At 41.4% G+C, this 27,310-nt stretch overlaps 1 protein-coding gene across 6 annotated transcripts in view; it reads left to right on the top strand.

Annotated features, from left to right (window-relative positions):
- AOAH (acyloxyacyl hydrolase) overlaps positions 1-27,310 on the top strand; it is a 225,827-nt gene that overhangs the window by 130,775 nt on the left and 67,742 nt on the right. For all 6 annotated transcript variants that reach the window (XM_003318258.6, XM_003318259.6, XM_519044.8 and 3 more), the window contains one exon: positions 14,051-14,142. In XM_003318258.6, coding sequence (XP_003318306.3) covers positions 14,051-14,142 — 92 coding nt within the window. The remainder of the gene's footprint in view (positions 1-14,050; positions 14,143-27,310) is intronic.

The raw sequence follows: 27,310 nt of genomic DNA, 5'->3' as shown, positions 1-27,310 counted from the left end.
CCTGAGACAATGTGGACAAATTATTCCCACCTTCCCACCACCAATATTTCTTCCAAGTGAAAGATGAGACCATGTCCACAGAGCCTGCAAAGGAAGGGAGTGAAGCCAATTCTGCAACCTGTCACTTATCTCCAGAATCAAAGGTCCAGAAGAGTTGAGGCTGGGAATGGCCAGTGTCAGAGGGACAGTGGGGCTCAGCTTTCCCTCTTGGGGAAGGTGAGTGTGCTTCCCCCTCACTGTAAAGACGCCACTAAGATAACTGGATAGGGGTCTGCAGAGACTGAGCCCAAGAGGACTGGTGTTGGACACCCCCATGGGGAATGTAAGAGCAGTGACCGAGGCAGCAGGACAGAAAGAACGTGGGCCCTGGACAAGGACATGAGCCCCAGGAAGGGAGAGCCAGCCTGGGCCACTGGACATCCTGCAGAGGATGGCCTGCAGGGGCAAGGTGAGTTCACAGGGCTTAACCTCCAGCTGAGCAGGGCTGAAGCAGCAAACTTAAGTGACTAGTGGAGTGCAGAGAATGCACCCACTCCACCATGGCAAGTTCAGTCACCTGTTCCCCACAGTGCCTCTCAAGAGCCCCACAACAGCCCTCATTATAGAAAGTCAGCTTTGGATATCTGCCTGGCAAGAGGCAATCACACCCGACTGTACCTCATCTCCCCCACCGCAAGCCTCAGCCAGCAAGTGGAAGGAAAAGCTGGCCAAGTAGACAAAGAAAGTGGACCACATTCCCACTCCTGGGTGCAGATAATCAATCAGCCTCAAGCCCAGGATGGACAAGGAGCAAGAAGTTTTACTTAAAATTGTGAAGACTGAACATTTTTCTTTTCTGAAATGGAATTGAATATAACCGGAAGAGTGTATGTTTCTGAGAATGAGCATGTGCATAATTGGGCTGGTCTGGATTTTCTTCCAGGGCAAGGGATGAATTAGCACCACAGTTGAGTGTGCAGTGGGAAAAAGGAAGGAGTTGTCTCATTGCACCCTACGAGTACTGCCTGCCTCATGTGCCAGTTAAAGACCTCAAACACCAGCAGGAGTCTCCCTTGGGGTCTGATGGTAGGAATGCATTTACAAATCAAGACCCTTCAGGAAGCCCAGACATGTTTCGTTCCATTCCTTTGCTGCACCAAGGACCTGATCGTATTGTCTGGCAAGCACAGTAAATGCTGTAGAAAAACAAGTGGGCATTGTTTCATAATGGGCCCTTCTGCCTTCTATGAGGCTACTTGATACTTCTTTGCCTTTGTCTCCCTATAAGGCAGAAAACACATCTGTGCGTACACGACCCCATCCCAGCTGTATTCGCTGAAAAGGAATCCACTGTCAGGCATTCTCCCTGCAGCAGCCCCTCTCCTCTCCTGCTCTTGCCATCCTCTGCTTAAGTAGTGGGGCACCCGGGAGTCCTGTTTACAGCTAATTAGATTAGGAGTGTATTCATCTGGAAAGATATTTGTAGTTCAATAAAGAGAGTATGAAGACTCTCTGTCATGGTTCCACAGACACAAAGGGTTCTGAGTCTCATTCCAACCTGTCTGCCCCCTTTCTTCTTAAACAACCTGAGCTTCTCTCTGAAATATCTAAACCTCAGTAGCTAGGTTCAAATTGACCTTCTTACACCACAAGAAAGACCTCAACTTAGAAAGATGTCAAAGGAAGACGAAGAGCAAATCCAAAAACACTTTCATGCTGGTTTTGTTTTTTTTCTTTTTTTCTTTCAAGGGAAAAAACAATCTCTGCTTGAGTTGTTTGTTGAAAAAGAAGAGGAGGTGGAAAGATCATTGAGGCCAGCAAGGGATGCTGCCCTCCTGCTTCTTCCCCCATCTGTTCGAAAATTATTTCCAACATATTAAATGCTGCATTTCACTGAATCAGAATTGCATGACAGGTTGGGGGAGGGGGTGAGGAGAGAGAAGCAATTCTGAAATACAATTTCCCAAATGTTTATTTTGCTAGCTAAGGCTGTTGCCTATCCTATTATAAAATCTTTGCACGACCCCTGGCAGGCTGTTGTCTGTAGGGTAAGTAGGCGCAGATTGAATTTCGTGCTGTGTCAAGGACAAAATGAATCCTTAATCTAGCTGCTGAAAATGCATATTCACTAGAGAGCGAAGCGGCTCCCATCTCTCAAGCTTATATGCACTTCATTTCTCCCTTTGAGATGATTTTGTATATCAGGTTTGGCTACTCTTTATTAACCCACAAACAGCACAGGCAGTATCGAAGCTGTCACCCTACCCTCACTCACCCGCCCTGCTTCCCGCTGTCTGGATTTATCACTGCACATAAAGCCTCCCTTAAGCACAGAGGAAGATTTTCATGATGCATACAAAATATGGGAATTCTATCTGAGTTACCTTCATGTCGACTCCAGAAATATCTAAGCATTATAGTGCTTTCTTATTATATTTTAAGATGAAGAAAAGCTATTGTTTAGTAAAACTGGACAAAATCACATCTTCTGCTCCTCAGCCATCTTGCAGGCTAGCGGATTAAAGATGCTAGATGATGAGGAGAGAAACCTCAATCCTAGTTACTTCTCATTGATTCTGTCAGAAAAAGAGAATTGTGTTCACCGTGGTGAATTCTGCTCTCCAGCAGCAATGAGGCCACAAGAGACAGAATGTTCTTCCGTTTCCTTTCCCTGTTCATGAACAGGCCAGACAGGCCGTTCTTGAATTCTGATCAACTCGATGCCCTTCTCTCCCTACTCAAGGTGAGAATCTGGGTCTCTCACCTGCCAGCCATGTAGGGTGCACTCCCAGGCTCATGGTTCTGAAAACATCCATCATCTTGGCCCTGCTGCCTACTGAGAGAAGTAAAAGGCCAAACACCAGTTGTTATGAAAACTACAAGAGGAAATTATTTTAAACTCCATACTTCTGAAAAGCATTTATAAGTACTCAGCCCACATACCTGCTCTGCCAGAACATGAAATAAAGACTTCTGTATCAGGAGGCAGTGTGAGTCAGTCAATGCCTGTGCTATTCAGCCTGCTGCTGCAACTAGAGGACAATCTCTTGTCCCCTGGTTAATTATGTCTGTCACCTGCTTCACTCTCCCCCACATTCCTTAGCCATCAAATGGAGCTCATGAAATTACTCATCACAGGGGAAACGCCTAGAATCTCAAGTTCATTGGCATGAGGAAAGAGAAAATTCCATCATTTAAAAATAATGTTAGGTGGTTGGAATTAATTGTCATACACTGTTCATTCACTGTTTTTTCAACTAATTCCTTCCATGCAATTCCTTAGGAGGAGTGGGAGTAGGCAGAGATTATCCAGCCCAGCTCTAGTCAAACGTCTAGGGGGCAAGACTGGCTTCTATATGATTTCCTAGGGAAATCATACAGAATTTCCACTCAAGGAAATGGTTGGGAGTTAGGGCACAGTGATAAGCTAAACCACTAAATTAGGTCATGAGTGATGACCTAATTCCTGCAGGAATATAAGGAAGAGCATGCATGAAGTACAAAGTCCAAAGATTCCAGAGGCAGAAATTGAGGATAGCATCACTAAGCCTGACCGCTAAAGAGCTCAAAGGAAAGCGGAGCAGAAAGCAGCAAAGAGGTCATGGTCTCATGTTGGTAACATATATTTCAGAGCCAACAAGAATGAGTGGATGCATCAGCTCTTCTTAACAGAGCAGGATATGGGCTCAGCTGTGGTCACAGAGTCCCAAATTTGGTGACTTAAGATGGAAGTGTTTCCCTTTTATGTAGTAATCCAGAGGGAAGCAGTCCAGGGCTAGGGGAAAGTTAGGTCATTCTCAACATGCAGCTTCCATCCTGGGATCTGAGGTAGCTGCCCCTAATCCTGCCACCTCTCACCTGGAGGGAAGAAAAAAGACCAACTGAAGGCACATACATCCCTTGGGAGAAGTTGGCACGATGGTGGCAAATATCACTTCTTTCTCACACCCCGTTGTCCAGAGCTTAGTCATATGGCCATACCAGGCTGCAACAGAGACTAAGAAGTGCAGTCCCTGGCTGGGCAGCCCTATGCCCAACTATCACTGTTCTATTATTAAAGACAGAGAAATAGATAAAGGTGGATAACTGGGGCTCTGGAGGTGAAAAGCACCGGCTCAGCCTCAAAAAATGTAAAGTCTAGCTGGGAAGATAAACAAATAAGCTCACAATAATTAATAATAATAATAGAAAGCAAATATTACCATGTGCTTACCAAACACCAAGTATCCTATTTAGCATTATCTTATTTAATACTTGCAATGGTCTGAATGTTGGTGTCCCCCCAAAATTCATATGTTGGTACTAATACCCACTGTTAATATGAAGAGGTGGGGCCGATGAGAAGGGATTAAGTCATCAGGGCTCCATCCTCATGGCTGGGATTGGTGCTTTTGTAAAAGAGCTCCCTTGCCCCCATGTGAGAATGCAGCAACAAGGCACCATTTACGAAGCAGAGGCCTTCACCAGACCCAAATTTGCCAGCACCTTGATCTTGAACTTCCCAGTCTCCATGAACAGTGAACAATAAATTTCTGTTGTTTATAAATTACACTATAAGGTATCTTGCTATAGCAGAATATAGACGGAGGAAATATAGCAGAATATGGACTATAGCAGGAAATGGACTAAGACAATACTGAAATGACTCTGCTATTATATGTATTTTATAGATAAAGAAACTGAGACTTAGCAAGTTTAGCTAACTGACAAAAGGTTAAACACGGAGCCTAGATACAAACTGAGTCTGTTGGATCCTAGAGTAGAGGTCAGAAAACTATGGCCCTTGGGTCAGACACTGCCCTCCCTGCTTTTGTAAACTAAGTTTCATTGGAACACAGCGATGCCCGTTCACTTACATATTGTCTATGACAACAGCAGAACTGAGCAGTCACAACAGAGACCAAACGGCCTGCAAAGCTGAAATATTTACTGTCTATTCCTTTACAGAAAAAGTTTGCCAGCCTCTGCCCTAGTGCTAGAGGGTTAGGTGCAGTCAGCTAGGCATGCACAAGCTACCATGAGACCTAGAAGAGGACAGGACACCTAAGACAGAAAGGCCAGGGCAGGCGAGGAAGGCTCTGAGAGGAAGTCCAGATGTAACCAACCCTTGTCTGTTGATTAGCAACTGAGCAGTCAAGACAGTGTAGCTGGAGGAAGAGCTTGTGGTGAGACCTGGAGGTCTGCGGGGATAGGGGTAGGTTCAGGGGACCCAGATTGTTGACGGGGGTGGGAGAGGAGGGCTGTCAGGAGAGGTTGGGGACATGGAGGTTCCTTGTGGTGGAGGACGACATTGAATAGCTACAGTAGCCTGCAGATTAGGGTTTCCCTACATGGCCAGTCATTGCAGTCAGGTAGGGCACTTATTCAAAATGAGATACTAGGGCCCCACCACAAACCTACCCAATCAGGATCTGTACTTTAAAGAAGCTCCCTATGAGATCGTGGGAAACACTACTGAAGATGTAGGAAGAGAGTGAGGAGGCAGGGCCCCTGGCCAGAGGTTGCTGCAGTCACCCAGGGCCAGCAGATGTGTATGCCCAGAGGGGTGGAATGGCAAGGTTTTGGGACAGCCTCTTGGTATAAAGTGAAAGAGCGGGGAGAAAGAAAATGAGATCATCATTTATGATCACGGTCATGGGGAACAAGAGCCCAGGTCAGTCCTGGTGAGCAGGTGGTCCCAGTGAGGTCTTCTCCACTTTCCCCTCTGTAACTTGACCTTGGACTTCTTCTGGTATCAAATTCCAGTTATTACCCCCCAAAAAGAAAAACTACCCACATCCCAGACAAATTGCAGTCTGGCTGTTGTAGAAATGACTAAACTTTTACAGAATCAAAGGTATCAGAAGAGTCAGCTTCGAGGACGTGTACCTCTTCGTGCTCATTTCTGGCCCTTGGAGGAATTTTTTTTTTTTTTTTCTGTTTGTGGAAGAATTTGTTTCAATGGCCTTAGAAAAGAATTGATTTGTGGTTATCTCTGCATATGAGGAGGATATTTGATACTCTTGTTTTCTTGCTTTTATGAATCTAAAAAAAAGTTCAATCACCCTAGGGGATGAAAAAAAAAAAACAATGGAAGGAAGGGAATTCAGTAGAAAGAGTTTAACTGTACAATGCGTTCTCATTTGGTATGCGGCAGTGAGAGAAATGCATCCCTCGACTCATTCATTGAATAAATAAATCATAGGGTTAGAGCTTAAGTAATAAATAATAGAAAAGGAAAAGAAAGAAACTAAGAGGAGCTGACAAGGTAAAAATAAATAAATAAAAAGAGCTGCATTCAAGCAAAATGATGAAACATGGAGTGTTATTTGCCATTTTGTCCTCTTTGTATTTACTTGTCATATTTTGCTAGAATTTTTTATTTGATTGTTTATTCACTGCCCCCATAAGCTTTTGTACCTGCAGAGGGTCAAAGAGGAAAGGCTCTACTTTTTCCCTGAAAATGACTTATTTCGCTTAAGTTGAATGTGCATCGAATAAGCATCGTACCAGGTGCTGAGTAGTTATTGCTACTGATCTGCTGGTGTGTAGTACATTTTAAGTCACTAAATTTGGGGATTACCTGTTACATGAAAATGTGTAACTGTAATACTTGGTGTTTGTTGGTCTCCTTTGGATATGATATGATGAATTTAGCCCTGAGGTTTTGCATGCGGTGTTAGCAATACTGGAACTATTTCCCCCTGGCCCCTCTGTGCTTGGTTCTCTCTTCCTAGCCTTCCAGGACTCACACGTTAGATAAGACTTCCTTCAAGACTCCTTTCTTGAAAGCCCCACATGTGGGGCAGATGTCCCTTCTATGTACTGACACAGTACTCTGGACTGCCCTTAATGCTACTAACAACCAACTATTATTGAGCTCTTACAAGTCTAAACGTCATGCATAGATTATCTTTTTTAATTCTCTCAACCACCCAATGAGATAGGTACTATTATTAAGTTATTTTTATTGGTAATGAAACTGAAGCACAGAAGGGTTAAGGAAAGACTTCCAGGTTACCTAGATGGGAAGTGTTTATTGTCTGTGCCCCTCTAGACGGTGAGTCCCATGAAGAAGGAGCCCACAGCTGCCTGGTATGGAGTCCAACAGAGTGCCCAGCACGGTCTGGTGCCTGATGTTTCTCTCTCTCTCCCTCCCCTTCCCCCTCTCTCCCTCCCTCTTTTCCTCTGTGTGCCTCTGTGTGTATAATGAATCATAGGGCCACAGGGACTTTCCCTCAATATGAGACTCATCTCACACACGGGAGATTATAAGGTTTACAAATCAAATGCACAGAGTTAAATTACTTTCTTGAAGTTGTCTATATTAAAGCCTTAGTTTATGAGAACTGTGCTACCTAATCTAGTTAAGCCTGAGATGACAGAGGCAGAAACCAGATGATATATCCTCTCTCTATTCTCCCAGAACTTCCTCTGCCAGACCCCACTGGAAGGCAGACCTCCAGAGCAGTGGTGTGCGCCATCTCCCGGGGGCCTTTCCCCTGGGTATGTCAGGCCAGACAGGCCCTGGGTGCAGAAGAGTAGGGTGTGTGGGGGTTTCTGTGTAGGGTCACATATGGTTTCAGTATTTTTCCCCCAAAATATTCATTCTGCACTCTTCATAAATTAGACACGGTCTCCATACAAGAGAAAGAGAGAAGGAAAAGATGGCGGCGGCTCTCAAATCATCTGTGGACTTCAGAACTTTTCACCCAAAGCAGTATCTGGGAGACTGCCCCCTAAACAGGCAACCAGGAAGCCTCACGTTCAAGGACTATCTAGCCCAGCTTGGCCCATTTTGTGATTTTATGGGATTTGGCAGCTTGGGGGCAAAGCAAGGACCAGATACAAGTGGGCTATGGGAAGCTGAGGATGGTGCTGACCCAGCCTGCTCTACACCTCTCCCTTTCTTGTTCCACCAGAACCTGGGCTCAAATCCCAGCCCTACTATTTACCAGATCTATGACCTTGGCAAGTCATCCCAAGCAGTGGTGTGCACTGTCTCCCGGGGGCCTTTCCCTGGGATATGTCAGGCCAGACATATCTGAGTTCAGACCAGAGCAGTCCTGGGCCCTGTGCTGCCTTGCATAAGGGATTCTTTCAACAACAGAAAACACAGAAGTCCTCCAGGGGCCTGAATCAACAAGGGAAGGTGCTCATCATAAGAGGGGCCCTCCCAGAGCCTCTCACTGGGTTAAGGGTTGGTCATTTAATTTGCTGCTGTTTGTCTGAGGTGTGAATACTTGTTCTTTATTAGAGGGAATATCCAATCTGATACATGGTAGTTGCTCTAAAGTGTTTGTAGAAGGGAGAGAGGGAGGAGAGGAGGGAGGAAGGCTGCCTCACAGAGTTGTGTAATTGAATTGAACAATTTGTGCAAGTTTTTCCTGTCTCAGTGCCTGGCACATAAGGGGAACCCAGCATTAGTTCTCTTCCCCACTCTCGCTTAATGCAAGTTATCTGGGAAACAGCACATCCAAGCATCATGAGTAGGTAGACATTTATTTGTAGGACAGAGTCATGCAGCAGAGGCTACAGAAATGGGAGTCTGGCAGGAAAGTGTGTGTGAAAGCCAAGGAAGGCTCTGAAAGTTGCATAATGTGGTGCTCCCACAAGCAAGGCACTAAGGTAATGGGAGCGGTGGGGACCTGAGCAGATGGGAGGCAGTGTGGTGGCACGGTGGGACTGAGAGGCAGAAAGCAGGAGGAACCCTGCTTACCTTCTGCAAGCGCCACTGCAGGACAGATGGAGGAGGAGCCAACTAGCAGAACTGGGAGACCCATGGTTCCAACGCTAAGCAGGTAGCCCTTGTCTTTGATTCCCAGGCCTTGAAACTCTCCAGCATTATTAAAAATACCAACCCAAGAGCTATTTTCTTTTTTTGGTAAAGTAACAATCCCCCATCTGCTTTGAGACGTTAATTCTGGGGAATGGATAAAACAATGCTTATTTAACTGGTGATAACATTTTTAATCTTTTTCCAACAGTAGTTACTTAGATTCCTCCAAGTGACTTTGTACTATTTGAAAATAATCCATTCAGGTCTAATGCAGGTACATGTAATAGAAAAGGGAATATACTGTGTAGATTGTCCACAGCAGTGCAGGATGGAGAGAGCCCAAATGTAAACAGTGAAGGAAAGGCACTGAGGATACTCCCTGCTTTGCTGGAAGACTGGCAGAATCAGATGAATGAGGGATTGGTGTCATTACTCTCTTTCTCCCACACAACAAAGCTTTAAGAACATCAATTGCTTGCTGACATTAGGGCTTAAAATATTACCAAATTCGAATTATTGTATTTACTAAATATCCATCAAAAATGGGAACCAGTGGGCTTTCTCAATGCGTGGAAATACACACACACATACCCACACACAGAAACGTTAAATGAAACTATTACACAAAATAGTAAACATGTGCCAACTATGCTGTAAAAATAAATATCTATCATTGATAAAGGTCAGAAGAAATTTTGAAGCAATGTGGTAGCGATCTAACACTCACTAGGTTGCTCACACTCTTTAAGTTTGGCACATTTTTCTTGGTAAATATTCAGTCTTTTTCACATATGTACATTTAAGGTACATTTAAAACAAGTTTCCTAAGAACATAAATGCTCAAGAGGAATAAGCAGGAGTTGATGAGGAAAATCTTAATTTGCATTCCTCCTGCCTCAAATGCCTGAAGTATCTTGGATATAATGTTGCGTGAATAAGGCTTTTAGTGTTTAATGTGATAGGACTTAAACATTCTCTTTTTGCTAGGGTCTATAAAACATTTGCTATTAATAGCCACTACTTTTCATTTTTATCTACCAAATTTACTAAGGAAAAAAAATATGCCAAGGCTTCTATTAGTCTGCTCAAACCTTTTCTATTATCTGGCAAATAAATGTCACTCCTCTTAAACCTGGGACAGTTCACTTGGAAAGGGACACTAGGTGGTCTGCCCTAAACATCATGCTTCACATAGTAGGGCTCTGACTTGTCAACCTGCTTCTGACTGTGTCTTTTGGTCTTCCCCACAGTTTTGCTGAAGTAAATAAGGTGATATTTCTATAGTCATTGGAGATACTGAAACTGAAATACATCTTCCCCAAGTTTGCACACTAATAACAGTAAAGCCTTGGCTTAACACCAGAAGTGAAGTCTAAAACATTCAACCAGGAAAGCACAGGTTTGCTATATTTTGAAGTTCATCGAGTGACCTGGTCTGCCTGGGCCTTCCAGGGCTCCCGCTGAGGAATACAAACTCACCCTGGCCCCAGTTGTGATTCAGCACCAGCCACTGTCCACTCCAGCTGAAATCCTGATGGGGATGATTCCAAGACTAACTGGTTTCTGAGATATCAGCAAGGATTCCAGGAATCTCCCAGGTAGCTGAGCCCCATTTCTTCAGATTAATCCACAGAGAACTGAGCTTGGAGAGTGATAGCAACATGGAGATCCCACTTCCCAAGACAGGATTGCCTGCCGTTTTCCCACCTACCCTACCCCTCCTCTCGACATCCCCTCTTCTGCCACTGAAGACAAGAAGTTCATCACCCACCCCTGACCGAGAATGAGGGTTGCAGGGGGTATGGAACTTATTTCCAGTGGTGTCAGATCCAATCATGGAGTTTTCTTGATTTGTGTTTCTTCTTTGTATTTGTAGAGCCAGATGCAGAAGACAGATCATCTGATTTCTAGAGCAAAGCCCTTTCTCTACTTTGCTGGCACACTTCAGAATTATTTACCCCTCCCTTAGTGTGCCAGGCTACAGAGGGTATGCCTATGCCTGCGTAGTTCTTGTCTAACTCCTTCCTGTGAAAGGGAGAGCAGTCCCAGACAGAATCAGAAACCTAGTTTCTCATCCAGTTTCCCAAGTCTGGAGTTGCCATTGCACGGATGACAGAGAAAAAGGTGACGGAGTGAGGTGGAAAAGAACCATATCATTCTTGTAAGTTTCAACGTGTTTTGCAGGTTACTGACTCAACACAGCTCATAAATTCTGCCTGCATCTCGCAAGCCACTTGCTTACTCACTATCTCTGCTAAACATATCTTGTGAGTTTCATCCATTCTATTTGTTTTTCTTGTCTTGTCTGGCAGAATGAATATTCTCATCCTACAGTAAACACACATTGTAAGCAGAAAGATGTAGGGAAAAATAAGATAAAACACAGAGAAAAGTTTTGCTTTGTAGTGGCAGGAGAAATAGAAACTCAAACAGATAATAGCTGAGTCACAGTAATGGTGGAGTCTCGAGCAGAAAGTGGTGGGTGCTGAATGCTAAGGGGTGACAAAGTACCTGTCACTGAGACTGCATGGTCCTCTGAGATTTACTGGGAGCTTTCTTTCCATGGGGTTGTTTCTGGTTTTTAAAGAGGATAAATCATCATTAATACAGGTGCATCCCAGGACGCCATACTTCCTGACCAACTCCTCCCTCTTCCAGCCCCTACCGTGCTGGAAATCACACTTAGGATAAGAATAAGGATGGAGGTTTCATGGCATGTGTGGAAGGAGGAGGCAATTGAAGAAGGAGGAGCAGAGGAAGCTCAGAGACCCACAGAAAATATACAGGATATCATGGGATGACTGCTGCTGCGTTTGAACACATTTGTTTGTTCTAGGAATTATTTTGAAAGTAAACATAGTAAAGGGGTTCATGTCTTAGCCCTTTGAATAATAAAAGCAACAAGCATATTGTCCAATTCAAGCCATGTATTAGTTTCCTTGGCTGCCATATCAAAGTACCACAAGCTGGGTGGCTGAAAACAACGTAAATTGATTGCCCCAGAATTCTGGAGGCTGGAAGTCTGAGATCAAGATGTCAGCAGGGTTAGTTCCTTCTTGGGGGTCTGTGAAAACATTTATTCCATGCCTCTCTTCCAGCTTCTGGAGACAGCTGGCAATCTTTGCCATTAACTGGATTGCAGAAGCATCATTCAAATCTCTGCCTCCACCATTGCACGGCCTTCCCCCTGTGTCTTCATTTCTGTCTCTTCCTCCTCCTCTTCTTATAAGGACCAGTCATACTGGACTGGGGGCCCATCTTATTGCAGTATGACCTCTTCTTAACTAGTTACATCTGCAACGACTCTATTTCCAAACAAGGTCACGTTCTGAGGTGGGGTTAAGACTTCAACACATCTTTTCAAGAAACATAATTCAACCCTTAACAGTCCACAATTAAGAAATATAAATTTGCATTTTATTTATTTTGAGTGCTCATTCTCTATCTCTCTGAAAATAGGAGGATTGAGTTTTTCCCAGTTTAAAGATTTATGGTAGATTTCACGTATAAACTGTTTTATATATGACACAAACTGTTAACCATGGTTATCTCACAAGAGTTATCTCTTAGGGGAAGGTGATGGAGGGCTTTCATTTCTGCATTGTAAATGACTCTAATGTTTGCATTTCTAAAACAAACCCATGTACTACCTTGCAATAAGAAAGAACAATGACATACTTTCAAGGAGTTAATGGCTTTTCTTTCCGTCACAGCCTCTAGCATCAGAGTCTCCTTAGGAGAGGGATCTTCATGGGTGAGGAAAAAAGCAGGAGGCCAGGGGCATGTGCCATTTGGAAAATTATGCTAAAGCTACAATTGTTTTGACATGCTTGTCTTTAGACATTACTTTATTTTAAATTTTAAAATAGCATTAAAGGAGGACTCAAGGTTTTCACGTTTACCCGAAGGGAGCACGGGTTTTCAATATTGAGAAATACAAAGGCTTCTTGCAGCCACTCATGGAGGCTTCCAGTCAGCGAAGGCAAAAGGGGAATATTGGCTTTTAAAGCTTTCATCCAAAGAAAGATGCCCAGATAAAATACAAGATACTCAGTCAAATTTGAGCTTAGGATAAATAACAAATTTTTCAAGTATAAGTATGTTCCAACCATTGCATGAGACATACTAATCCAAAAAATTATTCCTTGTTTGCCTGAAATTCAAACCTAACTGGGCATCCTTTATTATTTATGTATGTATTTATTTTTGAGACAGAGTCTTGCTCTGTTGCCCAGGATGGAGTACAGTGGGGTGTGATCATGGCTCACTGCAGCCTTGACGTCCTGGGCTCAAGCAATCCTCCTGTCTCAGCCTCCCATGTAGCTGGGACCACAGGCACATGCCATCATACCTAGCGAATTTGTTATTTTTTGTAGAAACCGATTTTAACTATGTTGCCCAGGCTGGTCTCAAACTCCTAGGCTCAAGCAGTCCTCCTGCTTCAGCCTCCCAAAGTGCTGGGATTACTGGCACAAGCCACAGCACCTGGCTGGTACCCTTTATTTTTATTTGCTAAATCTGGCAGCCCTATTCCAAACATACCAATTTAGATAAGCTTTTTCTAAAATTTAGACCACAGGAGAGATTAGTCCCAGAAGTCACTCATAAAAGGAGTAAAATGAGGTTGTAGCTCATCACATTTTTCTTTGCTGATTTTGCACAAGCCATGGAAATGTGGTTCAAATGAATCCTATTTTTGTCAACACTTTGTAACAGGAGTTCTTGACAAATTGTGCAGGAGTTGCAGGGGGTCCGTGAGCCTCCTGAAATCACAGGCCAGGTTAAATACACGTGCATTTTTGTGGGGAAAGGAACCACAATTAGATTCTCAAAAATGTCTGAGACTCCCAAGAAGGTCAGAGGGCACCACCTTAATGCCTTAAGGCCATAGCTTTGAACCCAGGGAAGGCATTTTTTTTCTGAGGGATTAGGCATTATTTTTCAGATTAATTACTTTTCAGATGATTGACTTTCTGAAGGCCTAAACTGCAAAATGGAGAAAATCTCAGAAAATGTAAGAATGGGAAGTTTAGTTTGCTGAAGCATCCCTCCCAAGTGTTTGAGATGCCAAATGTTCTGCATGTTTCACAAGAGCTGAGCGGAAGCCAGGTCAAGGGTGGTGCTGATCATTGTGACTTCCCTGATGAAGTTGAAGGTTAGAGACATCTGCCTTGAATACCAAAAGCCCTTAAAGCGAGAGATTGAGAGTGGGAAACAGACACACAGAGAGCAACGCTCAGGCCATGAATTTTCTTACTACCTTTAGAAAATAAATGACCATTTTGATAATTGCTACTTTATTGTTTTCCTTAGAACTCTTTCATCAATCTACCAACAGCCCTTACCAACGAGCTTGACTGGCCCCAACTCTCTGGTGCTACAGGATTTCTGGACTCCACTGTTGGGTAAGTGTCTTTGTGCACCGTCAGACATTTCAATACCTCTGTGTAAGGAAAGAACAAGAGATGGGGGTTGCTACCAAGATGTTGAAATGAGAATTATTAGGAACTGCTTCTGGAACATGAATTTGAGTTCATCCACCATACAGTAGGATGTAATGCAAATTGTATTTTAGCAGCACTGGCAAGAAAAGCATATTCCTGCTATGGGCAGGGTGGGGGTGGAGTTCCATAGTTTACCTCTGATGGAAAATACTAAACACATCACTGAAATTTTCTGATTCAAGGAAAAACAAAGTTTACTTGACTATTTGTTCTCAGAAATAAATTTATAACGATAATGGCCAAAGCTAATTGGCACTTCTCAAAGTCCTAGAATCATCCTGGCTTTAATGCCCCAGATTTGTAGGTAGAGACCAGGCCTGGTGAGTTTGAATGACACACAAACCCAATTCACTACATATGCCTGGGTGTTAAGACCTGGGGTCTGCTTCCCAGGGCCCACACTTGGCAGGGACACCTGTGATGCTGGTGAAACTTGGCAAGTGTCCCTAACATGGTAGTAAACCATAGATATGAGTCTATGGCCATCCCACCCTGAACACACCAGATCTTGTCTGATCTCTGGAAGGAAAGCAGGGCCTGGTTAGTACTTGGATGGGAGAATGTCACAGATATGAGAGGCAATTTCTCTCCCAACATCTCCTAAACATTTACAACAGTTAATAAGCACAAGGAAGATGGCAAATGAATGGCTTCCATGTGTAAAAAAGAAGAAAGGGTAGAGCTTTGCTTTTAGGTCTAAAGACAGGACAGAAGCTAGGAAGCCCCTCTCTGACTCAGGCAAAAATGGCAGAAGGCTGGAAAGCACCATGAGATAAGCCATGAGAACTGTGAGGAGGGCAAGTGTGCATGGGGTGTGATTTACCCAAATCTGTAAGGAACAGGAACGCCCCCAAAGGACAGACATTAATCATTTTAACAAGCAATTATTCTGATGAACAAAGGACATTGAGTGCCATGAATAATTTATTTGATGATTTTTATTCATCTGCTTTAAAAATATTTCTTAAATACTTAACCACCTAACCAGGCACAGATGTTACAGGTGTCCATTTAAAGGTAGATAGGGCTTGTCCCATCTTTGTAGTCAATTGCAATTAAGGCAGATGAGACAAGTGAACAAATAATGGTAATGCAAGGAAGATATACTAATGACAGGTCTCCTACAGAGCCATGGGGCTCCGAGGAAAAAAGAGTTCATGGAAGTGATCAACAGTCACTTCCTTTGGGTGGGTAACACATGGGAGACTGGGGTCATAAAAGGGGTATAGAAGAAACTAGGAAGAGAACTAACCTTCAGGGAAGTGTACTCATATTTACATAGAAATAATCTGCCAATATAGGGAAAGCCAAGGAGATATGTTTTCCAGTGTAGTTATACCTTTTCAAACTTAATCATGTTATTTTAAAAAAGGCTAGTCCTTGTCATTAGTGTAAAAATACTAAAATACTTACTAATAGGGATAGTAAGAAGTAACCTTTGAGAAGTAACAAGTAACTATATGCCAAGCATTTACTGAGTGTTGTATAGATATTCTCTCATTTAACCTCCTTGTGAGGTAGTGGGTATTGTTCTCTGCATTTGCAGTTGAGAGATCCAAGGGCAAATAGACAGAATAAGAATCTTGACCAAGGTTGCCCAGCCAAGAGTGGTAGGGTCTGTTTTCATGGAACCTTGTGTCATATCATAACAAAGATATGTTCTTGCCTCTCAAACTTTGTGTTGTTTTTATTCTTTGTGTGGGAATATGGCTCACTCTAACCATTGTCCCTCTGTGCGAGAGCATAGCTATGGGATGGAGAAATGACTAAGAACCAAGAGAAGTCCTCCCCAAGAGGTGTGGCCTGCACTATTTCAGTGACCCATCATATGCCTCCTTAGGGTCCCAATAAGCACAGACATCTGGGACTTTCTGAGTCCTAGCCTCAGTCCCATCTTCCCTCTGCTACAGCCTCTGTTGTCTTTACCTGGAACACATCCAGAGATAACCCAGCCAAAGCAGGTTTATGGAAGAGAGAACCTTGGTCATCCCCCCAATTTCAACATCAGAAAATTAAAAAATATATATGTTTAAGTGCCCTCCACCCAGTCTAGTCATTTCTCAATAAAAGTATCTGGAATTTTCTCTCAATCAAGGCTTTTATGACAATAACAAAAAGAATTAATTATGTATGAACAATGAACACAGTTTACTGTACCTTTAATGAAAGCTTAAATTTTTACATATTGACTCTATAAATCCCAACTACCTTTTGGCCCCATGAAGTTGCCATAAAAGAAATACCAATCCGATATTTAAAATTAATTTCCAAGTAGTTTAAATCTTTACTGGAGTCACTCAAGGAATGAAAGAGGAATCCATTCACCATGCCCAGCAAACAGATAAAAACATGTTTCCTCATCTCTTTCCGCTTACAGCTCGCACGCACCAGTAGTTGCTCTGTATTTCCTAAATCTAAACTTCCCCAAAACTTGACCCACACTTAGCTCCTTCTCCCAAACAGACTCTGTTCAGTGATTTTGAGTTTCTATTGGGGGATGAGAGGGAAAGCTCCCTTTTCCTTTCTGCATCTGTTCTGTCCTCCCACCAGGGGTTTACTCCCTTATCAATGTAAAATCCCACTAGCTCTTCAATCCTGCAGCAGTTTTTACCTATCATCCTGATCAGTGCCCAGCAGGCAGACAGGATCTTCCATCAAAGCATGGCAATGGGGTAAGGGGAAGAGGAAAAGTTGAGAGCCTTCAGACATGAATGGTTTCTAACTCTTATAAGCATTATGCAGAGAAATTCTGATGCCATCTCACAAAGTAAGTGACCATCTAGGTGTGGCTTATATGAAAACCATCTCTATCCTGAGCTAGTCTTTATTGACCTAGTACCTTTTTATATTCGGTTCTCTATTGCTGCTTACAAAAAACGCATAGTCTGCTTAAGCAACTTCCTTAGTGTTGACTCTAAGTCCTGTCCTTACCTGTTGTATTTCTAACGAGGCACACACCACAGCTGGTTGTTCACCTCCCCTGCAGGAACTTTTCTTTCTATGTGTTTGTGGGACCCCAAGCTCCCTAGCTGTTCCTCTCAGATTGCTCTTTTTGCCAGCTGTTTCTGTGTACTGTGCCTGTGTTTGCTGCCACTCAGCTGGAGTGGAGAAGAATATACCAACTCCTTTTGATGGAAAAGGAAATTCTCTGTTTGGAATCTGAGTTGCAATGGATTCCCCCATTAAGCAGAAACAGAGGCAGCATGACACTGCATGCGTGGGATCATCATTTGCTATGTCCCTCCCAGCAGTAGTTACAGCTAAAGTATCCATATACCATTGTATAAATTATATTCACAGATAATTTGTGCTAGGCCAATCTCCTTATTAAAGGAATAAAAAGTTATAAAGTATATAAAAACATCAAAGAGATTAGCATATGATGGAGGTCCTCTTTTGTGGAATCAGGAAAATGAAAAGAATGTTGACCCAGAAGCAGCACTTCTGAGAGGTGTATACAGCTCCCATGGGCATTTTGGGCACATGCCCTTTGAATCCGAATGCTTATCCACAGAATTGGCGGATTTCTCTATTCAACTGGATCTCCAGAATGCACTTCCTACCATCATGATCAGCCTCCTGCTATGGGTATCAACAGCGTCCTTTGGAAAATGTGCCTTGTGAAAGCATCAGGAGAGAAAATGGCTCCTTCTCTTTCATTCTTTGTTTATGCTCTTTGTCCTCTCAAAATTTATTATCCCCTTCATAGATAACTTTAATTGAAATTATGTGCATGCATTAAATGACAAACATAACCCCTTAGTTTTACAAACCTTTAGTTCTTTTAGTTGAGTTGATGTTAACAAAAACTGTTTTCTTGACTCTTGGGCTTCAGAAAATTCAATAAGTGATATCCCTTAAAAAATATACTGGGATTTTTCTTCAGTGTGATTCAGGAAGGAATTGAGTAGGTCAAAAGCAGAAAAAAAAATCTCTGTGGGGGTTAAGAGCTTGGCAATAGAGCAGTATAACTGTAAATAGGAAGAAAAAAGTATTTTTAAAAGATTAAAAATAGCTACTGGGCATCTGAGGTGAAAAGATTACTGGAGGCCAGGAGTTTGAGATCAGCTTGAGCAACATAGCAAGACCTCATCTCTAAAAAAAATTTTTTTTTTAATTAGCCTGGCATGGTGGCATGTACTTGTAGTCCTTAGCTACTCAGGAGGCTGAGACGGGAAGATTGCTTGAGCCCAGGAGTTTGAGATTGCTGAGATTGCTGTGAGCTATGATCACGCCACTGTACTCCAGCCTGGGCAACAGAACAAGACCCTGTCTTTAAAAAAGTAAAAATAAAAAAGTAAAAAAAATTTAAGATTAAAAATTGTACTTCATGTTCAGATCACTTTCCAAAGCAATTCATATAACAGGAAAATCCTACTTACATTAAAGAAACCAAAGATCTAATACCACATGTAGAAAGATGGGAAACAATACCAAAACTTTTACAAGAAGGAAGGACTTCTCATTTGAAAGCATCATTTAAAATCCCAGAGTAGGCATGATAGAGTGAAAGGAAGTCTGTATTTTCAGTTATAAGGGTGCTCATTCTGTGTTATTCCAGGTGGAACATTTAGCATTCCTCAACCTCATTTATGTGCTCAAGTTAAGTTGGACTAGATGATCTCTGACGTTCTCTCCCACGCTCATTGGGCATGGTTATTGGGCAACATGATCCTACTTTATGATGCTACTTGGTTTAGAAGTACTGAGGGAAATTGTTCAAGAGAGATGCTCCTGCTTCTGCTACCCACTATGTCTTCCCCTACTCCTTAACTAGCCTGTACCTCAAGACAAGACATGGCTAACTTTATGGGTCAGAGCCTGAAGTTCTTGAAACACTGTTTGGCCAGGGTATAGAGCCTATGGTATAGTGCAGTCTCATGCACAGTAAGCCCTGTGTTGTGTGATATTGAGTGCTTGACAGGCTGTTAAATAAACATGGGACTCCATTATTGTCCTTTATGTTTACTATATCTCTCCAGCAAACCCAAAAGAGGAAAACAGGCATCTAAGTCCTTAACAAAAATAGCCACCTGAACCCAACACATCTAAACTGAGCATTTCTGGCCATTCGTATCCCCTTGTTCTGAAGGTGGGGCCAGGAGTCAGTCCAGTCAGTAGGGTTCTGCAGACAAGGATAAGTGATAAGGATGAAAAACAGGGCAGCAATCAGAGCTTTTTCAAAAAAGTAAAAAGCTAAAAATCATCATAAAAAGCAATGAAGGCCAAAAGACCCAAAAGCAGCTACCAAAATTGTCACACCAAGCTGGAGAAATAAAACTGAGATCTGTAGTCAGCATAAATGAGTGCAAACCAGATGACATTTTCTAGATTAAATGTTGCTCCCTCTGCCTCCAGCTTAAATTTGGCATATTGAACCAAAGATGTAGCAAATACTCAGACAAAGCCATTGTTATAAGTGGTACAATAATGCTCTTCAGGGGCATTTAAACACACCTTTAGTGAGAGGTGTCCTAGAATAGAAGCGTTAAAGGTTATCTATTCTCTCCTACCCAATAGATGTTATATGAGAGAATAATTTTGAAAATCAGTGTATAACACTGAACCAAGTCACTTGGGGCAGTAAAGCCAGAAAATTGGAGAGTAGGGAATTGCAGCTAAAATTTGCTAACCTAATTTCATGTTTCAAAAAAGGACATGTAAGTACTAAACACTAATGGGCCTAATAACCTTATTAAATCCATTATTCGCAAATTACATGTGATATAATTGCAAATGATTAGCCCTGTTATAATTATACTTTGCAAAACAAATAATTAACCAGAGAGGTGGTCCTCTGAAGTTGGGTGAGGCTGATTGGAGTGGGATAGTGTCCATTGCAGCAGTTCTCCAAGTGTGGTCCATGGACCCCTGTGGGGTCTCTAAGACCCTCTCAGGGGGTCCACAAGTGAAAAACTACTTTCACAACAATACTAAGGCTTTCCACTATGTAGCCATTGGTACAGATGGTACAAAAGCAATGGTGGGTAGAACTGTTGACACGTTAGCGTGAATCAAGCGCTGGCACCAAACTCTATTAGTAGTCACTGTGTTCTTCACCTCCCAGTTTAAAACAAGAGGGGACATCCTCCCTTAAAAATGTCACATAGTATAAAGCAGAAAAAACATTATTAATTTTATTAAATTGATTTTTAAATAATTTAATCTGATGAAATGTGAAATATGCATAAAGCATTTGTACTGCATAATAAATTAACAAAGGATGATGGCTGTCTTAGGGAAAAGCACTTGTGTAGGCGAGATGAGAGCTGAGTTAACTTTTCATGGAACACCATTTTTATTGAAAAATTACTTGATAACAAATCATGGTTTTTCAGACTTGGATATATGGCAGATATTTTATCTAAAATGAATGAAATGAGCTTGTAGTTTCAAGGAAAATAATTGTTTGAAAATCATATTTTCAATGTTTTGTTTCAAACATTGTTTGACAGTATTGTTTGAAAATCATAAAATTTGAGCTTTCAAAGAAAATATTTGAATTTTGAAAACTTTGCATCTGCTAGTATGAACCTGACAGTTTCCTAAGAGTCTAAGACTCTTCTAATGTGATATGTAGCAATATTAACAAAAATGATTTTTTATATTATAGCATTAAATGTATCAACATTTGGAATATCTTCATAACTCAGGAACCAATATTTTCTAAATATTAGTGTATGATTAAGATGATGCATGGGTAAAAGATTCATTAAAAGTGCAAGACAGGCCAATGCATTTTAATGTAACAAGGTATAAAATATAATTGATATAATTTCAGCTTCCACCTTGCAACTAATCAATCTTTAAGAAACTACTACTTGTTGAATTCTTGTGTAGAATCAAAGACAGCTATCCATAGTTATCTAAAAAGGATACTGAAGTGCTCCTCCCTTTTCCAACTACATGTGTATATAAAACCAGATTTTCTTTTCTTTCTTTTTTTTTTTTTTTTTTTTTTTTTTTGAGACGGAGTCTCTCTCTATTGCCCAGGCTGGAGTGCAGTGGCGTGATCTTGGCTCACTGCAACCTCTGCCTCCTGGGTTCAAGCGATTCTCCTGTCTCAGCCTCCCGAGTAGCTGGGACTACAGGCACACGCTGCCACACCCAGCTAATTTTTTGTATTTTAGTAGAGACAGGGTTTCACCATATTGCCCAGGCTGGTCGCGAACTCCTGAGCTCAGGCAATCCACCCACCTCAGCCTCCCAATGCGCTGGGATTATAGGAATGAACCACTGCCCCCAGCCAAAACTAGATTTTCTTAATATACCCTCACCAAAACATCGTAACAGACTGAATGCAGAAGCACATGAATCTACCTGTCTTCTATTAAGCCAGACATTAAAGATCTTTGCAAAAATGTAAAACAATGCCATTCTTGGAGGGTTTTGGAAAACATATATTTGTTTTTAGAAAAAAAGTGACATGTTAACATGTAATGGATTTATTATAATAATCTAAAATGAATTGATAATTAAATGTACATTTAAATTTCTCAATTTTAATACCTAATGTGATAAATTTTGACAGCTTTAACTCACATAAGCAAAAGCTCTCTGAGTTCTTCAATAATTTTAAGAGTGTGAAGTGGTCCTGAGAGCAAAAGTTTGAGAACTTTTGTTCTAAGGAGTAAGTATAAAAAGGAAACATAGCTGAAGACAGAGAGGCTAGGAGATGCTGACATTTAGAGATCTGGGCAGAGAAGATTGAAAAGGAACAACCCTGAAAGTAGAAAGAAAACTGGAAGGGCTTACAGTCCTGGAGGGCAAGGAAATAAAGTATTTCCAAATAAGAAGAGACCATCAGCCAAATGATGGGGGAGAGCTGAGAGTGACAACTGGGTGTGCAAGACAGGGACCTGGAGAGACCTGGAGCAGAAACATTTCAGTGGGGCGAAGCTGGAAGCCTGATTGGAAAGAATGGGTTCAGGAGGTGATGACATCAGCTTGGGTGAGCATGCACAACTTTTAATGGGTTTTGCTTCACAGAAATGGGGCAATAGCAGCAAGGGAATAATAGATCAGGAAGACTTGTTAAAATGGAAAATCCTGCAGCATACTTGTATTGATAGGATGATCTAAAAGGCAGAGAAAGGGAATGAAGGAAAGAATGAAGCCTAGAGAAGGCAAGAAGGGATGGGACCCAGGCATAAGGAGGCACCATCCTTGGGCAAGACGGACCATCTGTAGACACCATGGATCCTGGTGGAGGGACTCTCCCTGCCATATATTGACAAAGCCCTTCACCTGCAATGACTTCCCCTTGTCCCTATTTATTTTTAAATTTTCATTTTTAATTACTCAAAATATGAATATATTTTCATTTTACAAAAAAATTAATGTGTATAAAGTAAAAAGCCGAAGTCCTCACTTTTTGTCCCCAGTTTTACTCCCTTTCTTAGAAGAAAGCCCTGTGATCAGTTTAGTGTGATTCCATCCAGGCCCTTTCTGTGTATTTTCATTTGTACATGAAGAAATGAACACTTTGTTGGGATTTTCCCATAAAGGCTATCATATTGTGTTTAACATACTGTAAATCAGTGCTTCACCTTAGCCATACTTCTTGGAGCTCTTTTCCTTCTTGTCCAATACGGCATAGTGTTTCATAGCATAGTTATTTTTTTCTCCTACAGGTGGACATCCAACTTATATCCAGAGTCTCATTATTCTTCGTAATGCTGCAATGAGCATTTTGTACTGACTCTTTGGAATATGTGTGAGGATTTCTTAAGAAAAAATTATTGGACCCAAATGTTTACATTTTTAATTTTAATAAGGCCTCCAAATGGGCTATACCAATTTATATTCCCACAATTAGTATATGAGAATATTTGTTTTCCCACACCCTTGCCAATACTGGATATTGTTCATCTTCTTAATTTTTTCCACTATAACAACAACATTGTATTGTTGTTCTCACTTGTAACCTCCTGACTACTAGTGAGTTTGAGCATCTTTTCACAGGCATCGCCTGTTGTCTTTGTCCTATCTAGTCGCCCTCTGCCCATGCTGCAGCACCTACCCCTCAGGGATCATCCCCCAGCCTCTCTGTCTTCAGCTACATTTCTTTTTTATACCCCTCCAGACAGCCCCTTCATACTGACCCCCCATCTAACTGGATGATTATTTTCTGAGATCCTATCATGTCCTTCAGTACCAATGTCACCTCACTTATAATACCTGTTTACTACTTGTCTCATGCTCCACCTTCCCATGCCCAGACTCTGAGCATCCTGAGTATGGGAATCAGGTGACTTCATTTTGTAGCCCTCTTACCTGGCACAGTACATGACATGGCAGGTGCTCAATAAAAGAATTGCTGAACCAGCTCATAAGGATATCAGTTTGCCCATGTAGAGTGCTTTACAATCTGCAAACCTCCTTCATGTGCATTTTGTCAGATTATCTAAATCAAATAAGATTTGTTGGGATTAACATTTTGGGGGAAATAGGCAAAGGAGTATAGCTGAATTAGCAACTGCATGATGTGATATGTAAAAATATGTAAAAATAAATCAGCGTAAGTTAAACCCTTGGAATTCTAAGTGTGTCCTATAATAAGTATTCTGCAAGAAATTAGCAAAATTAATTAAAATATTAAATCACATAATTAACATTAAAATATTAGCCATATGTAATCAACAAATAGGAGAAAATGAATTTAAAAGAAACATCAATTCAGTAGCCAAGTGGAAAAAATGAAATAAAGAGATTTGCTAAGAAGTGAATTTGGCTAATGATAAGTCAAACCTTGATGTGAATTTTTGCCCAGAATGATGTAATTTTGCAACCCAGATTAATCAAAGTAAATGAACACTCTACAGATTTCTCTAGTAGAATCGTTGTAACCAACTGAACTTGCGATTTTAGGCCACCTCAATGCTTAAATACAGATCACAGAGATAATTCATCAATATTCTTCATAAACTCTTCTGCGAAATATGAGTTCCACAAGATGTTAAAGGGTACTAACACACATTTCTTAAAAGACGTGTTAAGTCAAATAAGTTTTGGAAATGTTAATTTAAATAAAGGGAAACAAGCTTATTTGGTATAAGGCTTATTATAGCCTTCACTATGCGAAAAAGCATTGTATATCCTCAAAAAAGTATAAAACATTCAAAAATATATAAAACATTTCCTAAACGTATTTGACCACAGAACTATGTAGAATTTGTGTGTGTGTTTTATGAGAAAAATTCAAAGAAACTGGTGTTTCACAGAACATCCTTTGAGAAATGCTGTTTAGGTCATTAAAACCATCTGCTATGTCACAAGTAATCTTTTCAGATGTATAAGCATCCACAGCCTTAAATGTCTCCACTTTATCACAGTTTAATGTTCACCCTAATACAGTGGCCTAGAATCAAATCTGGGGCTGGGAAAGGCCAGGATGGAGAGAGCTACAACTGCTTCAAGCTCAGAGAACAGGAGGGGAGGAAATCTTAGTGAGAGGTTAACCCAACAGGTAGGAAGCCTTGTCTGAGCCCAGCAACTCATGAATTATTGAACACAATGCCTATGAAGTCTTTTTCCCTGTACTATTTTTCTGGTCCAAATTCAAAATTTATCATGCTGTCCTGCTAATCTTTTTGTATGTGAACTCCTAGGACCTCCTCTGTAGCCATCCTCACCTCTGCATAATTAGCTTATTGCCAGTCTCTCTGAGTCCATGGTGAGTCATATTCTGCATGTTTATCACTCTCTGAGGCTACATCTTAGTTGTTCTATGATGCAGTGAGTTAGGGGTTACACAGAACTCTGGGATGTGGCTAATATCAAAGGACTGAAAGGAATCTTAAAAGGTCTTTAATCTATCTCCCTGGCCCTATGCTGGCCTGACCTCCATCCACATTAGAAAGAAAGGTATCCACCCTTTTCTTAAATTTTCCTAGCAGAAAAGGTCCCTGGATAAAGCCTTAAAGCCTGTCTAGTCTCTAAGTTACCCAAGTTTATCCTAATTTACTCCCCTCCCTAACACTTCACATCAAATATCCCCAGGTATTTCTCACCAACCCTAATGCTGGAGCCTGTTTTTTGTAACTTATTCCCTAAGATTCAACTTAATGGAGCCTCATAATTTATACCCAAGCAAGCTGTGCCTCTGGGCAGAGTCAGAAATTGCCTAACAAGAGGATCACCTGAGGTCAGGAGTTCAAAACCAGCCTGACCAACATGGTGAAACCTTGTCTCTACTAAAATTACAAAAATTAGCTGGGCATGGTGGTACATGCCTGTAATCCCAGCTACTCAGGAGGCTGGGACAGGAGAATTTCTTGAACCCAGGAGGTGGAGGTTGCAGTGAGCCGAGATCATGCCACTGCACTCCAGCCTGGGTGACAGAGTGAGACTGTCTCAAAAAAAAAAGACACTGACTAAGAAATTTCATCAGAATATGCTACATCACTCTTGCTTGAATCATATCACATCTGGTTTACCTCAGAGATCTCTGGCAGGCTACAAAGCCTTTGGAAGAACTCAATTTTTGCCTCTCTCCAAATAGGTTCTGCCTTGAGTCAACATAGGAGGCAATCTTTTATTCCATTTTAAATCAACCTGTTTAATTTGTCTACATTACTCTTGAGGCCCATTCTTGATATTACTCTGTTTTGTTCTACCGAAATGCAGTGGGGGGAGGCATTAGGAAGCTGTCAGAGAAAGTGATTTTTTTGTGTTCCCTGAGCCAATGTTGGGAAGAGTAACAGCCATTCTGTTTGAGTTTTACTCATTTTGAATTATGGTGCTAGAAATCAAAACCCAATCAGTGTGTTTTCACATGAAATGCCTGTACTGCCAGGCCCTCCAGTAGAAGGAGCTGGTGAAACTGGAAAGTTAACATGACTCACTTCCATGCCTATGCCTGGAGTTGAGGATTCAGTTCTGTAGGCTTTGGGCAAAGTGTGGAGAAAAGAACTTTTAAGTACCCGTCTTGTGCATCCCTCAACTTACAAGCCCAAAAGCAGTCACCTCCTCCTAGCACATTGGACCGGATTTTGATATATACAACAGAGCAGAACGAGAAAAATAAAAGATCACACTGGAACACTGGATTTTTGTGGAGAAAGGAGAGCAAGAGGAAGAGGATTTGAGGCCAGAATCATCATGATAGTTTAGCCTCATTATGCATAGCATCCTAGTAGCCTCAGCTTGTCCTATGACTACAAGCTCAAGACCCTGCATATATATAATTTTCTATTAAGCTATCTTCTCAATTTGCAGGCATATCAAAATATTATATTGATCCCACTATATACTCAGGATTTCTGAGCACTCCTTGAGAAATGCAATTCCTAAAATATATAAGAGAGATTATAGATTCAGGATGGGGATGAAAGAAAGCAGTATCTTTTACTATGTGAAATACTTTCTAGTGCTTGGTACAAGGCTTTCATCCCAAAATTCTAGATGCTATTTCTAGTCAGAAATGTTAATAGAACTATCTCCTGTTGGTAAAGATTTCTATATTCTTATAATGAAAGGTGCAACTAACTGTATCTATAATATTAATACCTACACTATTTACTCTTCATGAGCAGGACATGAGCAAAACAATATTTTGGTATATAAATTCCATTCTCAGAATGATCAAAAATACATTTGTGACTAAATAGGTAAGAATTACTTTCCCAAAGAAAAATAACCCCTCTTTATTGACCATAAAATTATTTTAGTATCAAACTCAGATCCAGTGTCCATTTCCCATCTGTTTTTCCAAAATATAATAAAATACTCAAGGCAGAGGGCATAAATGACGCAGTGTATAAGGTATCCATTTCAGGCTTTTGAGTAAGATAGCAGATTGAACACAAGCACTTACATCTCTCCCTTGAAAAGCCCTACTCTAACGACAGTAAATGAATTTGTCCAAGAGGACGAAGAGAACAAGAAGAGCCAACAGCCACAAAACGTTGGAAGCTAGAAATCAGACAGATGAATGGTAACTGGCTTAGTAGATTCAGGAGAGCTGCATCCTAAGCTGGTTGGAGGGAATGCCAAGAAGCAACCCAGTTCACACTGCAGAAGCCCCAGAAGACTTGGGGATTGGTTACATGTGGGAGCTCTAGAAATG

The sequence above is a fragment of the Pan troglodytes genome, chromosome 6 (assembly GCF_028858775.2).
Source record: "Pan troglodytes isolate AG18354 chromosome 6, NHGRI_mPanTro3-v2.0_pri, whole genome shotgun sequence".
NCBI lineage: Eukaryota > Metazoa > Chordata > Mammalia > Primates > Hominidae > Pan > Pan troglodytes.
This window is presented reverse-complemented; position numbering and strand designations above follow the sequence as displayed.